At 53.7% G+C, this 14838-nt stretch overlaps 1 protein-coding gene across 6 annotated transcripts in view; it reads right to left on the bottom strand.

Annotated features, from left to right (window-relative positions):
- PLEKHG3 (pleckstrin homology and RhoGEF domain containing G3) overlaps positions 1-14838 on the bottom strand; it is a 46782-nt gene that overhangs the window by 9434 nt on the left and 22510 nt on the right. For all 6 annotated transcript variants that reach the window (XM_027554329.1, XM_027554333.1, XM_027554331.1 and 3 more), the window contains exons 2-12: positions 5372-5761; positions 4140-4237; positions 2907-2976; positions 2588-2634; positions 2331-2481; positions 2117-2248; positions 1699-1881; positions 1385-1477; positions 1025-1111; positions 762-795; positions 329-421 (exon numbers count right to left, since the gene is read on the bottom strand). In XM_027554329.1, the coding sequence (XP_027410130.1) occupies positions 329-421; positions 762-795; positions 1025-1111; positions 1385-1477; positions 1699-1881; positions 2117-2248; positions 2331-2481; positions 2588-2634; positions 2907-2976; positions 4140-4237; positions 5372-5722 (1339 nt within the window). In that variant the 5' untranslated portion in view covers positions 5723-5761. The remainder of the gene's footprint in view (positions 1-328; positions 422-761; positions 796-1024; positions 1112-1384; positions 1478-1698; positions 1882-2116; positions 2249-2330; positions 2482-2587; positions 2635-2906; positions 2977-4139; positions 4238-5371; positions 5762-14838) is intronic.

Here is a 14838-nt window from a genome sequence, read left to right as displayed (position 1 = left end):
GCTGACTCCCAGTATTCCAAGTGGCAAAGGAGGAAGGAGTCAATTGTGGGGGCGCTAAGAAGGGGTGCCTGGAACAAGCGTTCCTAGGGCCTTGTAAAAGGAAAGCTGTCCAGCCCTGGGTAGGCAGGAAGGTGCCAGAGGTGCCTGGTGGAAGGCAGGAGGCTCCAGACATACCCATCCACACCACACTTACCCCCACCCCCCCATCCCTTCCTGGGATTTCCAGAGAGGTGAGAGCCAGCCCCAAATGCTGCTGTAGAAGGTTGGTTCCCCACTTGGTTAAAGGTCCTGAAAAGAAGCCTCTGTGCCCACCAAGTCCCTGCCTTACCAGACTGCCGGCGCCCCTGGTGCACGTGGGCGGACACGTCATCCTGGGAGCCCTTCTTCAGGCGCTCTGGGCTGTGGCGGTACCGATTGGGATCTGCACCCAAGAGAGACGACCAGACCTTTAGGATACCATCAGCCTTGGTGTGGACTCTGCCCACCCCCGACCACAACTCTGCTGCCCAGTCCAGCTCCAGGGCCATAAGCCTGCAGAGCTCTTCCAACCTCTCCGCGCACCAGGAGTGCGAGGCACACAGCGTCCCGCCTGTCATCAGCACCAAGCCCTGGTCTTGCAGCAGACCCCCAGCCTTACAGAAGGAACCTCCCCCATCCTCCCTACTCTCTAGACTAAGTATCCAGCAAAGCGCCCCCAGGATACAGTCCGACCAAGAGACAAGCACCATTAGGGACGAAGCAGGCAGGAAGGGTGAACTTACAATAGGAATCCATTTCCAAGATGGCTTCTTTGGCCTGGAAGGAAAGGAAACCCACCTTGTGGCTACCTTGCTATGAGCCATTTCTCCCTCGGCCTTGCGGTACCAGGGCCCCCCACAGGGCTGGTACAGAGGACTGTAGCATCCGCTGAACTGACCCCATTGTCCAGTGGGGTCAGTGTCCAAAGGTGAGGCCCAGGGTTCCCCGGAGCTGGCTCTGAGGGACAGCCACTCCCGGCCCCCCATCAGGCGCCCCGGGAACTCACCTTCTGGGGGATGGTGGTATGGTGGTTGTCCAGAATGAGCCTCTTGATGTGGTGAGTCCACCTTCGTTTCTCCTCCACCGTTTTGGCCTGGGTGGGCCCAACAGAGAAGGAGGGCGTCACCATGACAGGCCTGAAGCCATCTGGCGTGGGCTGGGCTTCCGCCGAGGGGGGCAGAGGCAGAAAGAAGGCTGGGGGTGCTGAGGCTCCCTCAACTCCTCAGCACAAGCCCGAGAGATACCCCCAAGGACCTCTGCCTTCCAGGGGGAGACTCCAAGGCTCCCGCCACTGAGGGAGGGGTGGGTCTTTTCCCAGCCTGCACCCCGCAGACCCGTGGGGGTCTTGTCCTGGCCTGCCCCTCACCTGGATGTTGTATTGCTGCTTGCCGTGCTTGTAATGCGTGACGGTGAAGCACAGGGACTCTCGGGTGCTTTCGATCAGCATCAGGGAGGAACACTGGGAGGGCAGGGGGAGATGGCAGTCAAGCCCGCGGCGGGGAGCCAACCGGGGACCCCACCCCTCAAGGCCGTTGGGGGAGGCAGGGAGAGTATTCTTCTAAGGCTGGAGCTGTGTCCACCCCAACCTGAGGCCCAGCCAAGTCTGGCGCAGAGCTGGAAAGTGGAACTGGCCCGTCAGGAAGGCGGGAAGCAGGGGAGGAGGAGGTGTGGCCTGGTTACCGGGATGTGGCTCTTGTAGACAAAGTGGCCGCCCCGCTTCTTGGTGACGAGCAGCGCTTTGTCGAAGAGGAAGAAGGTCTTCTCGCTGCGCACACGGTGCACGCGGAACGTGCCCTCCAGGACGAGCTCCCCGTAGGTGGTCAGGTCTGGCCCCGTCCAGTTGAGGAGCAGAGACTGAATCTCCTGCAACAGAGAAGCCCCAAGCCCCAGGGTCAGGCTGCTGGAGACCCTGCTGGGACCACGCAGGGCCCCCTGGAGTCACCGCCTGGGTTTCACAGAGACACGCCGCACCAAGGGCTCCCCCCAGAGAAGCCCATCTTCAAGGACACCACCCCTCAGCTCGCATTTCCTCTTCTAAGCCTCTTCCTGCCCGAGCACCCCTGCCTGCCCACCCCTCCAGCTCTCAGCTCCAGAGCACCTGGAGCCGGACCGCATGTTCGTGCCTCCTCTTCATGTCGTTGATGTACCAGGCCACGCATGTCATGGTGTCAATGGCATCCTCCACCACCTCAAAGCCATCCTCTTCCTCATCAAAATGCTTGGCGATCTCCTGTGCGGGGAGCGGGAGCTTAGGCTCAAGGGCCCTTCCCCTCCCTCAGGCCCCCATGTCCTCGGGAGGAGCCCCGGCTTACCTGGAGCAGCAGGTGGTACTTGAGGATGCGCTGGACCGGCTTGAGGAGATAGGAGCCCAAGGGCAGCGAATGCTGCAGCAAGTCCTGCTGGTCTCGGAAGAACTTGGCCTGCTGCTTGTCTTGCATGCACTCGGTCAGGGCGGCCACCGAGCTGCCAGTGGGAAAGGGGCCATCACCAGAGGGGGTCTGGAGGGGGAGGTGGGGTGCTCTGGACTCGCCAGATGGCTCTGCCTCCCCTCTCCATCCTAATTACTCACTTGGGGTAGTTGTTGCAATACTGAGTGTAGATATCAAACTCTTGGCTCTAAAGAAAGACCAAAAACAGTTATTTCAGGGAGACTCGCATTTGCCTGTAAGCCTGGGTGTATCAAAGGCATGGCCCTGGGCCCCGGAGCACACTCTCCCCAAGCATCTGCAGATTCATCTCTGTACCCATCCATCTCAGACATTCCATCCACCCAGCAGCCCCCAGCGCCACCCTAAATGCCCTTGATATTCAAGGCAAGGCACCCAGCACTTCCCCTGGAGAGAGGTCCCTAGCAAGGCAGAATGGTGCCAGGACCCAGCCGTGCTTACCCTTTCCACAAAGCAGCTGGCCACGGCCACGGGGTCACTGTTGCAGCTGTCCAGGTCTCTGAGTAGCTGGCTAGGTGAAGGGAAGGTGGTCATCAGACCGTGGACCACTCACAGCCTCCATGGTCACCAACACACCCCCTCCCCAACCTCCTGGTGCCCAGACACACATCAGCCCTGGTGTCAGTGAGCTCCACCAGGGGCAGCAACTATGGAAAGGAGCCAGCACCGCAGCAAAGATGGGGGCAAAACAGCCATGCGCTCCACCAGCAGGAGAGGGAGAAAGCACACCAGTACCCACCTCGGAAGGGGACACAGCTCCTCTGCAGGCAGGAGTCAAACACACAGAACCAGACATTAAAAGGGGAAGGAGATAGGGAGAACTAGCAAAGGGACCGAGGCCCCCAGTTCAGAAGGGTGCAGAAAATGGGAGAGACAGGGTGAGTCCCACCACTGCTTGTTCTGAGACGGGGGCACGAGAGGAACACCCGGCCTCCCTTCCTGTGCTACTCCTCACCCAAGCCCACACCCTCCGGTCCAAGTCTCCCCTGCATCGGGCCTCCCAGCTTGTCCAGCAGTAAGTCCCTCTGCCCATCTTCAGGGGCCTGGGGCAAGGTTCCTCCTATCCCGTCAATGCTGCCCCCATAAGCTCTGCTCCTCCCAGCCAGTGCCCTCTCCCTGGGGAGTCTGGGGGCCCTGGCAGCCACTCATGTGTGATCTTCGTGGAGCCCTTTTGTCCCTGAAGCAGCCCCTCGCCAGGCCTTGCTCAGCCTTCCTCTTCACTCCTTGCCGGGCTTGTATGTTCCCCTACCTAACGGGTCAGATCACCTCCAGGGAGCCCCATCTTCCCACGGAATCAGGGGGAAGGTGGAGAAGAACGAAGAGATCTGCATGTGGGGGACCAAGATGAGAGGGACAGGGGAAGAGCTTCAGGTGCAAGGGTGCAGTAGTCCCTGAAGGGGCGCTGGCCCAGCCTGGACCCAACATGAACACCGCCTCACACGAGCCCCTCTGCCCATCAGGTAGCACACTGGGCCCAGGGCACACAGGCCCAAAGGCCCTCTCTCCTGAAGAGAGCTAACTGTACAGGGAGGGACCACTCTTCCCCACTTCAGCGATCAGGCCCTGGGCGTGCATCACAGCCCCCGAGTAAGATCAGGGACATCGGGGCCCCTCTCCAGGCCCTGAGATGGGGCTCACAGTAAGAACATGGGGTGTGTCAAGCTCACTCCATACCTGTTCAGTGCATAGATGCTTTCTATGTTCCCAAAGAGGGCGCTGACTTGCTCTGGGTTCAGCAGCCCTGGCGTGTCAATGATCTTCAAGAGGTAGTCCTGCGTGGAGAGAGGCGTCAGAGCCCAGCAGCGCCCCCGGCACAATCCGGTCCTGTCCCATCGCCCCACTCGCCAGCCACACCTCATTCCTGGGCTGTATTTTCCTGCTGTGACCATTTCACAGATGTCACCTACTGCCCTGGGACGGCTGATTCCTCCTCACAAATAATAATACCCACTTGGAATCGCAGAATGTGACCTTCTTTGAAATAGGGTCTTTGCAGATATAATGATTAAGGATCATCAGATGCTACCACACTGGATGTAGAGTGGGCTCTGAATCAAGTGACTGGTGTCCTTGTAAGAGGAGAGGACACAGACAAACTCAGAAAAGGCCATGTGAAGACAGAGGCAGATAATGGGGGGACACAGCTACAGGGCAAGGAACAGCGAGGGTTGCCAGCAGCACCCAGGAGCTAGGGGAGAGCCCTGGAACGCACTCTCCCTCAGAGTTTCCAGAAGAAACCAACCCGGCCAGCAGTCTTGAGTTTTGACCTCTGGCCTCCTCAACCAGGACAAGATAAACGTATGCATCTTCAGCTTCCCCTGTGTGTGGCTGCCTGTTAGGCAGGCCTAGGAAACGAGCACATGTCCCTCCAAAGGGCAGAGAGCTTCCTCAGCAGCAGCCACACAGTCACCTCCTCCCTTGCCCCTCCCAGTATGAAACGCTCGCGTTGGCCCTGCAAGGCCCTGCCTCTTCAATTTACAGAGGAGGAGTCTGAGGCAGGGGTTACGCAGGTGCCTAAGACCCCACAGGCAGGAAACAAGAGGAATCTGGGCGCTGTGCAGGGAGGGTCCCAGAGCCAGTTTCTTCATTGTGGCTCCCTCTTGGCTAAGCACAGGAATCCTCACTCTCCATGAAGGGTGCCTACACCCCAACCATCCACAGAAGTTCTGCTGGCCCAACTACTGACGGGACCCCCAAGTCACAAGGTGGCATGAGCGGCCAGCAGCATCCCCAGCAGGCGCCGTGAGAGAAGCAGGTTCTGGAAGCAATATGTCAGGGAGAACTTTCCTCCTCCCACGGATGGAAGTAGGGTTTTGCCCAAGAGCTGGGCCACAGGAAGCCAGAGGCCAGCCCCAGCCCCGGAAGAGAGGGCTGTTCCTCCGGAACTCAGCTCCCCGAAGCCTCACCTCCACGATGCTACGCAGGTCCCGCACGTACGTGCGCTCCGTTTCCACGATTTCCCGCACCACCCGGCCCAGGTAGCCGAACTTGTCCCCAGGCGCCACCGGCCGCGTGCGTTTGCTGAAGGGCGACAGGGACCCCCGCATGTTCCGCCAGCCGCTGGAGTTGTTGTTGCTGTTGGGGAGATGCTGGCCACACGGGGAGCCCTCCGCATTCTCAGCCAAAGCCTCGGAGCCGCTGGGCTCCTCCATGGCCCCGCGACTGTCGCGAGAGGAGCCCGACGAGGAGGTCGTGGAGGTCAGGCTCGCCGGCCGCTCCTGGCTGCCGTTCTGGTGGAGGGAGGCAGAGACGGGCATCCTGGCATCGCTGCCTGGCGAGGGCGTTCCAGGGAGGTTCTGGGCAGGACAGACAAAGGGTCAAACCTCTGGAATCCTCGCAGAAACAGAAAGGAAAAGGGTGGCTGCCAGGGGCTGGGGGAGGAGGGAATGCGGAGTTACCGTTTAATGGATACAGTTTCAGTTGTGCAAGATAATGGGAAGTTCTATGGATGGAAGATAGTGATGGATGCACAACAATATGAATGTACTCACTCAATGCCACTGAACATTTTAAAATGTGGATTTTATGTTACATGCATTTTACCACAATTTTTAAAGCAACAATTCTGAATCTCAAGGAGGTCCCTTCCTTCCAATTGTATGAGCATCTACAAGGATGCCCAAGTGACATTCCTGCTTGTCTCCAACAGTGTCACCTCCATCCTTCCCAGAGTGGAAGAAAGGTGGACCACATCCCGGATCAACCAAGGGCTCATAGAGCTGAGGCCCCAGAACAGCTGGCAGCGGTCAGGGGTGCCTTCTGATGGAATCTGCAGCCCAGCCCCCCTGCTCCTGCAAATCACCCAGCCTCCCAGAGCCTCTGCTCCTCACCACCTCCCCTGAGGCTGTCCCCCCGCAGTAGGCAGTGAACTGCTGGATGTACAGCTTGGTGCCCAGCACAGAGCGACGGCTCCATAAACCATCAGAACAGTGATAGTACTGGCAGTTGTCAAAAAGCACTCCCCAAGTGTCCGCTGGTCAAGGATCTGGCTCTTAAGAACCTATATGCCAGAGTATGTGGGACTGCAAAATCTCTGGGGCACCAGTGGCTTAACCACGAACCTGAAACCTTCTGGATACTGACGGGGAAGACAGAGGAGATGATGCAAAGGCTGAGCCCACGTCACCTCCTTGCCCCAGTCCCTGGTGCTTGCTTCTGACTCAGCCAGGCTCCAGGGGCACAGGAAATTCCCCAGGGCTGAGGCACGGGTACGTCTCCCAAACTCCCTTCAGCACAGCAGGTCAGGGCAGCATAGCAAGCAGGAAACTGCTCCCAGGTGAGGCAAACATAGCCTCAGGCGGACTTTACTCCCTAAACAGATGGGGTGGCTCACAGATAGGCCAGCCTGAAGCAGCAAGCTGGGGAGGCAGGGTGGTAGCTGTGGCCTTTGGGAAAGTCAAGGACACTCCACCCCCACCCCAGAGCACCAAAGCCCATCAACATCACTTTCCAGAATGTTCATGTGACTGCTGTTTCCCCAGGAAGAATGTTTTAAAGCATCTGTTCCAGCCCTACTGTCCCAATGCCTTCCACCCCTAGCGCTAGGACTCACAAGTGACTAGACCACAGGTTAGAGCTATGAGAAGGGTCGAGACGGTGCTATCACTCTGGCAATCTTGAATTTGCCCCCCTGGTTTTCTGTGCCTCTACCCCAACTTGGAACCAGTGTCCCCACCTGGGCTCTGGCTTTTGCAAGTGTTCTCGCTACCTGGCCATTACTTCCTCCCCAACACCCACGCCATACCCACGTCACTTATACCAACCCTTGGGTCTCAGTGAGAAGCCGCATACGCCCAGAAACCAAAACTGGGGGCCCCTTCTGTGTACTCTTACAGCACCCCAGGGTTATCCCTTTTGTAGCACTCACTGTGTAAGACTCCCAGCCGCAGGCAGTGACCTAAGGGCGGGGGCCTTAAAACGTGATCCGCAAATGGCAAATGGATAATGATGGTAGATGAACCAGTATGACTACCAAGCTAAAGTCAGGAGCATGGAGACTTGTTTGCCATGCATGCTAGCCCAGCGAGGACCCTCCCAAGCACAGCAACTTCCCACTGCATGTCTCAGCTAAGGAGGGGATTCCCTCCACGTGAGTCTCTCATCTTGCAGATGAGGACACTGTGGCAGCACTGGAGCCAGTCCTGACTGCTCCCTCCTTCCAGATGCAGTCAAAGGATTAACTAACAGGATCACCTTGGTGAAACCGAGCATCTCAGGAGAGCCCCTGGGAAACAGCACTGCTGCTTTCTCCTGTCTCCTCAGAAGAGCCTTTAAGATGAACCAGCTAGTCATTTCTACCCACCGGTGGCCTGTTGTTTCAGACAAAGAAAGAGACCCGAACTCCGCCCCAGCCCTTAACCCCAGGTGCGGTGGGACTCGCTGAATAGACTCTGTGAAGTGATTGACCCTCTTGTGACTTAAAAATCTGTATATCTCAGCAGTGATTATTCATCTGTCCATGCACCATTTTATATAACAGTTTTGTGTTTGATTTAATTCAGCAAACCTATATTGAATATATGCTGTGCATCAGGAAATGTGTCCTTCAAAGCAAGTGCACCATCAGGCACACCCCACCCCCCTACCCCGTCTCCCCTCCAGCCCCCGAGGCCTGTCAATCCCAGCTGGAACAAAGGGGTAGGGACTTGTGACCTAAGACCTTTCCCAGATGAAACCTGGGGTCAGTCAGCCCCTGTGGGGATGCTAAGCAGAAAAGGCCCAGGTCTCTAATGGACTTCACAGCTGGCCAGGTCATGGCCTCAAAGTGAAGGATTAGTCACAGCCCCCGACCTCCACCCCACACACAGTCTCTCAAGAGATTTCTCTCTAAAGGGTATCTTCGAGGTCACTCATTAGGGACTCCATCACCATAGGGTCCCCATGCACACTTCAAAAGCCCAGGAACTAATGCATCTTTTCTACTTGGAGAAATTTTCTCTGACTTCACACAGCCACCTGCCTGCAAACCAAGCTCATATTTTCATAGCACCCATGCCCAAATCCTCCTGGGTTTAAAAGAAAGCATAATGGCTAACAGCTAAAAATGGTCCAAGTGCTGTAAACATAACGACGCTTTTATCTCATAACAACTCTATGAGGTCAGTATTATTATTATCCCCATTTTACAGATGCAGAAACTGAGGCCATAGAAAGAGCATGCGGTAGAGCCTGGATCTGGACTCAGGCACTCAGGCTTCAGTGTGAGTGCTCATCTGCCCCTACCCACTGATGGCTGCCTCCCTGATGGATTTCACACCAGCTAGAACCACAGCAAAGGATTAGACACAGCCCTAGATGCCATGGCTTTGCCTCAGCATAAACCATGGGGAACATATTAAGACATAAAGGTTATGGTTTTTAGTATTTTACTTCCCTCACAAAGGCCAATGGAGGTGGAAAAAAAAAAAAAAGAATTAAGATTCCTTAAGGCTATTTCTGAGTTAAATTCACCCATTCCAGTCCATTTCAGTTCGCTGATTCCTAGAATGTCGACATTCACTCTTGCCATCTCTTGTTTGACCACTTCCAATTTGCCTTGATTCATGGACCTGACATTCCAGGTTCCTATGCAATATTGTTCTTTACAGCATCAGACCTTGCTTCTATCACCAGTCACATCCACAGCTGGGTATTGTTTTTGCTTTGGCTCCATCCCTTCATTCTTTCTGGAGTTATTTCTCCCCTGATCTCCAGTAGCATATTGGGCACCTACTGACCTGGGGAGTTTCTCTTTCAGTATCCTATCATTTTGCCTTTTCATACTGTTCATGGGGTTCTCAAGGCAAGAATACTGAAGTGGTTTGCCATTCCCTTCTCCAGTGGACCACATTCTGTCAAATCTCTCCACAATGACCCGCCCGTCTTGGGTTGCCCCATGGGCATGGCTTAGTTTCATTGAGTTAGACAAGGCTGTGGTCCTAGTGTGATCAGATTGACTAGTTTGAAGAAATGGAGTGGCCATCATGGTCAACAAGAGTCCGAAATGCACTACTTGGATGCAATCTCAAAAACGACAGAATGATCTCTGTTTGTTTCCAAGGCAAACCACTCAATATCACAGTAATCCAAGTCTATGCCCCAACCAGTAACGCTGAAGAAGCTGAAGTTGAACGGTTCTATGAAGACCTACAAGACCTTTTAGAACTCACACCCAATAAAGATGTCCTTTTCATTATAGGGGACTGGAATGCAAAAGTAGGAAGTCAAGAAACACCTGGAGTAACAGGCAAATTTGGCCTTGGAATACGGAATGAAGCAGGGCAAAGACTAATAGAGTTTTGCCAAGAAAATGCACTGGTCATAACAAACACACTCTTCCAACACCGAAATCAGATTGATTATATTCTTTGCAGCCAAAGATGGAGAAGCTCTATACAGTCAGCAAAAACAAGACCAGGAGCTGACTGTGGCTCAGACCATGAACTCCTTATTGCCAAATTCAGACTTAAATTGAAGAAAGTAGGGAAAACCACTAGACTACTCAGGTATGACCTAAATCAAATCCCTTATGATTATACAGTGGAAGTGAGAAATAGATTTAAGGGCCTAGATCTGATAGATAAGAGTGCCTGATGAACTATGGAATGAGGTTCGTGACATTGTACAGGAGACAGGGATCAAGACCATCCCCATGGAAAAGAAATGCAAAAAAGCAAAATGGCTGTCTGGGGAGGCCTTACAAATAGCTGTGAAAAGAAGAGAAGCGAAAAGCAAAGGAGAAAAGGAAAGATATAAACATCTGAATGCAGAGTTCCAAAGAATAGCAAGAAGAGATAAGAAAGCCTTCTTCAGCGATCAATGCAAAGAAATAGAGGAAAACAACAGAATGGGAAAGACTAGAGATCTCTTCAAGAAAATCAGAGATACCAAAGGAACATTTCATGCAAAGACGGGCTCGATAAAGGACAGAAATGGTATGGACCTAACAGAAACAGAAGATATTAAGAAGAGATGGCAAGAATACACAGAAGAACTGTACAAAAAAGATCTTCACGACCCAGATAATCACAATGGTGTGATCACTCACCTAGAGCCAGACATCCTGGAATGTGAAGTCAAGTGGGCCTTAGAAAGCATCACTACAAACAAAGCTAGTGGAGGTGATGGAATTCCAGTTGAGCTATTTCAAATCCTGAAAGATGATGCTGTGAAAGTGCTGCACTCAATATGCCAGCAAATTTGGAAAACTCAGCAGTGGCCACAGGACTGGAAAAGGTCAGTTTTCATTCCAATCCCAAAGAAAGGCAATGCCAAAGAATGCTCAAACTACCGCACAATTGCACTCATCTCCCACGCTAGTAAAGTAATGCTCAAAATTCTCCAAGCCAGGCTTCAGCAATACGTGAACCGTGAACTTCCTGATGTTCAAGCTGGTTTTAGAAAAGGCAGAGGAACCAGAGATCAAATTGCCAACATCCGCTGGATCATGGAAAAAGCAAGAGAGTTCCAGAAACACATCTATTTCTGCTTTATTGACTATGCCAAAGCCTTTGACTGTGTGGATCACAATCAACTGTGGGAAATTCTGAAAGAGATGAGAATACCAGACCACCTGATCTGCCTCTTGAGAAATGTGTATGCAGGTCAGGAAGCAACAGTTAGAACTGGACATGGAACAACAGACTGGTTCCAAATAGGAAAAGGAGTTCGTCTAGGCTGTATATTGTCACCCTGTTTATTTAACTTATATGCTGAGTACATCATGACAAACGCTGGGCTGGAAGAAACACAAGCTGGAATCAAGATTGCCGGGAGAAATATCAATAACCTCAGATATGCAGATGACACCACCCGTATGGCAGAAAGTGAAGAGGAACTAAAAACCCTCTTGATGAAAGTGAAAGTGGAGAGTAAAAAGTTGGGTTAAAGCTCAACATTCAGAAAACGAAGATCATGGCATCCGGTCCCACCACTTCATGGGAAATAGATGGGGAAACAGTGGAAACAGTGTCAGACTTTATTTTTCTGGGCTCCAAAATCACTAGAGATGGTGACTGCAGCCATGAAATTAAAAGACGCTTACTCCTTGGAAGGAAAGTTATGACCAACCTAGATAGCATATCGAAAAGCAGAGACATTTCTTTGCCAACAAAGGTTCGTCTAGTCAAGGCTATGGTTTTTCCTGTGGTCATGTATGGATGTGAGAGTTGGACTGTGAAGAAGGCTGAGCACTGAAGAATTGATGCTTTTGAACTGTGGTGTTGGAGAAGACTCTTGAGAGTCCCTTGGACTGCAAGGAGATCCAACCAGTCCATTCTGAAGGAGATCAGCCCTGGGATTTCTTTGGAAGGAATGATGCTAAAGCTGAAACTCCAGTACTTTGGCCACCTCATGCGAAGAGTTGACTCATTGGAAAAGACTCTGATGCTGGGAGGGATTGGAGGCAGGAGGAGAAGGGGGCGACAGAGGATGAGATGGCTGGATGGCATCACTGACTCGATGGATGTGGGTTTGAGTGAACTCCGGGAGTTGGTGATGGACAGGGAGGCCTTGCGTGCTGCGATTCATGGGGTTGCAAAGAGTCGGACACGACTGAGCAACTGATCTGATCTGATCTGAAGGCTATTTCTAGACCTCCTACTACGTGACCTTTGCGCATTTACCTTTTCCTTGGAACGACACAGAAAAACACAGATTCCTGGTCAAAGGACTGAAGATGCTAGAGAAGGGAAGCGGCAGGAGGGCACCAGGATCAGATTATAACTCCTCGGATGACGAGAGAAGCCCTGCAGTGACCAGGAGACCTAGGTTCACAAGGCTCTCGTTCTCTCCCCTGGGCAAGAGGACTTGCTGGAAAAGAATACAGAGACCCAGAAAGGAAGGGTAAAGAGCAAATGAGCAGTCAGAGAAGACCAGGCAGAGTCCAGGTGGGACTGTTAGCAGACACCATCAGATAGTGAGGGAAAAGAGACATCACACCCAGTGTGAGTGCCCTCTGGTTCTAAAAACCCAATCTCCATCCTTCTGCAGTGTTCCTGCCTGGAAAATTCCACGGACAGAGGAGCCTGGCAGGCTATGGTCCATGAGATTGCAGAGTTGGGCACGAGTGAGCAAGTGAGCACACACACACCTTTCTGTAGTGGTGTTCAGGCCCCCCAGAGACAGTGGAAGACCTGCCTATGGAAGGGCTCCCGGGTAGAGGCAGCCTTTCCTTCCTCTCCATGGACTATCACATCACCCCATATGGTAAGATTCACCCCAAGGCCAAGATTGGAACTCAGGGGTCTTTAAACTCATCTTGGAAGACACTGTCTGCTGGGACAGTGGGCACCTAGAGGAGGTGACAGACAGCAGCCAAACCCCAAGCCACAGCCCACCGCATCACCAGGGTCTCCAGCTCCCTAAATATCCCTCCTCACTGACCTCTTCCATCTTTTAACAGGAATCAGTCCAATCAATCACCAGTCAGTAAGTCAGTCTTCTAGAAAACTTTGTATCTCCCACACCTGAGAAACCCTCTGTGACAGGGTCCCTGAGACCTTTCTGATCTGCCCCATAAGCTGCTCAGACATGCACCTTTAAGAGTTTGGGTGCAGGAAAGAAAGGGAGATGAGTTTCTTTTCTTCTTAACTTTCTCTAAATTTAAACCCAATCCACACCCTCCCTCCACTCACACCTCCTGGGGACCTTTCCTGAACATCCCCAGGCAGGGAGGCAGGGAGGCAGGCAGGCAGGCAGGCAGGCAGCAGCAGGCCTCTGAGTTTCCCAGGACGGCTGACTGGGGCCAGGTTCCACATCCTTCTCCTCCCTGCGAGGCCTCAGCACCGTGCCCCCGATCTGACCCGGCCTCCTGCCTCCAACAGAAAAAAACAACCAGCCAAACCCACCAGAGCCCCCATGTTCTGTCCTCAGGCCTCTTGTCAATAAGGCAGTAGGACCCTGCTCCCCAACTCCACCCCAGCTTCAGAAAGAAGGTCCCACGGGGGCGCTCACCTGGATGGAATCTTCTGGACAACCTCTGCTTCTCTAGTCCTGGGAGTCCCCAGGTCTCACTAACACTCCCTTCCAGCCCTCCTTCAGGGGCCGGCAGGCCAAGAAGGCAGTAAGTAGTCTGTGCAGGAGGAGCTGTGCAGGCCAGCGCTCGGAGATACTCCAGAAAACATTTTGCTTCAGAGAGGCTGGGTCCAGGTGTGGAGGCGGCTGACGTCATCCTTTCACCTACTACCCTTCGCCCCACACCCAGGAGACGGAAGGCCGACATACCACACCTGCTCTGGAGGCAGATGGAGCGACAGAGGAGCTCCCCCAAAGGCAACTGCTCCAAAGTCCAGGGGCCCCAGGAGGGAAGGGGAGTGGTCATCTGGTACCCGCCAAGTGGGCCAAGTCCTTCCCTCCCTGGGGAGCGCAGGCGGCACAGCCCTCCTCCACCTTCTCTCATCTCCCAGCTCCCAACACCTGCTAAGTATTCCAAAGGTTCTTCAACCCGGGCAGCCACAGCCTTTGATCTTCCCCTCATTGCACTGTCAGGATCTGCTCATCCATAAGGTAGCAGAAGGGAGATACAGAGAAATGCTCCAGCTCTTCCAGACAGACAGGGCGGGAGCAATGTGAACTTCCAGAGGTCTCACCTCAAGATCCTGAGCCCAGGTGTGCTACGCGGGGGCATGCACACGCGCGCACACACACACACACACACACACACACACACAGAGCTCAGTATCACGAGGGTCTACACATACACACACACAGCTCAGTATCACGAGGGTCTACACACACACACACACACACACACACACACTGAACTTCCAGAGATCTCACCTCGAGATCCTGAGCCCAGGTGTGCTGCTACACACACACATACACAGAGCTCAGTATCACGAGGGTCTACGCACACACACACACAATTTAACTTCCAGAGGAGCCCAGGTATGCTACACACACACACACACACACACACACACACACACACACACAGACACACACGCTGCTGCCCAGCACTGTCCCCACAGAAGCCCAGCTCCTGAGGATCTATTCCTATGGTTCTCTGGGCCAGCAGAGGGTGGGCAGAGGTGGGTGAGGTCACACCAGCAGAGGTCACCTCTTGACACACCCTCGAGGCTTTCCTGAGGACAAGGAGGATCCCTGAGAGGGGCTGGCTCTTTCCTCTCTCCCTCTGACCCGCCTGTCCCTCCCTGGGGACTCAGGGGCCCCAAGCACCTAAGGACAAGGGAAGCTCTCCAGGGACTGTGTTCCTTGTGAGCAACGTGACTATCACAGAGGCTGTGCGAACTGTGTGACCAGGGTTTCTGGGCCACCCAAACCCAGGCCAGCTGGCTCAAATTCCTGTTCCCTCATGAATTCATTTTCCCTCCTGAATTCCTTTTCCCACCACCCAGGAATAGCAGGGGGCCACCAAGTGTGCCTGGGTCAGCTG

Source organism: Bos indicus x Bos taurus, chromosome 10 (genome assembly GCF_003369695.1).
Source record: "Bos indicus x Bos taurus breed Angus x Brahman F1 hybrid chromosome 10, Bos_hybrid_MaternalHap_v2.0, whole genome shotgun sequence".
Lineage (NCBI taxonomy): Eukaryota > Metazoa > Chordata > Mammalia > Artiodactyla > Bovidae > Bos > Bos indicus x Bos taurus.
The sequence above is the reverse complement of the archived record's forward strand: the minus strand, read 5'-3'. Positions and strand labels throughout refer to the sequence as shown.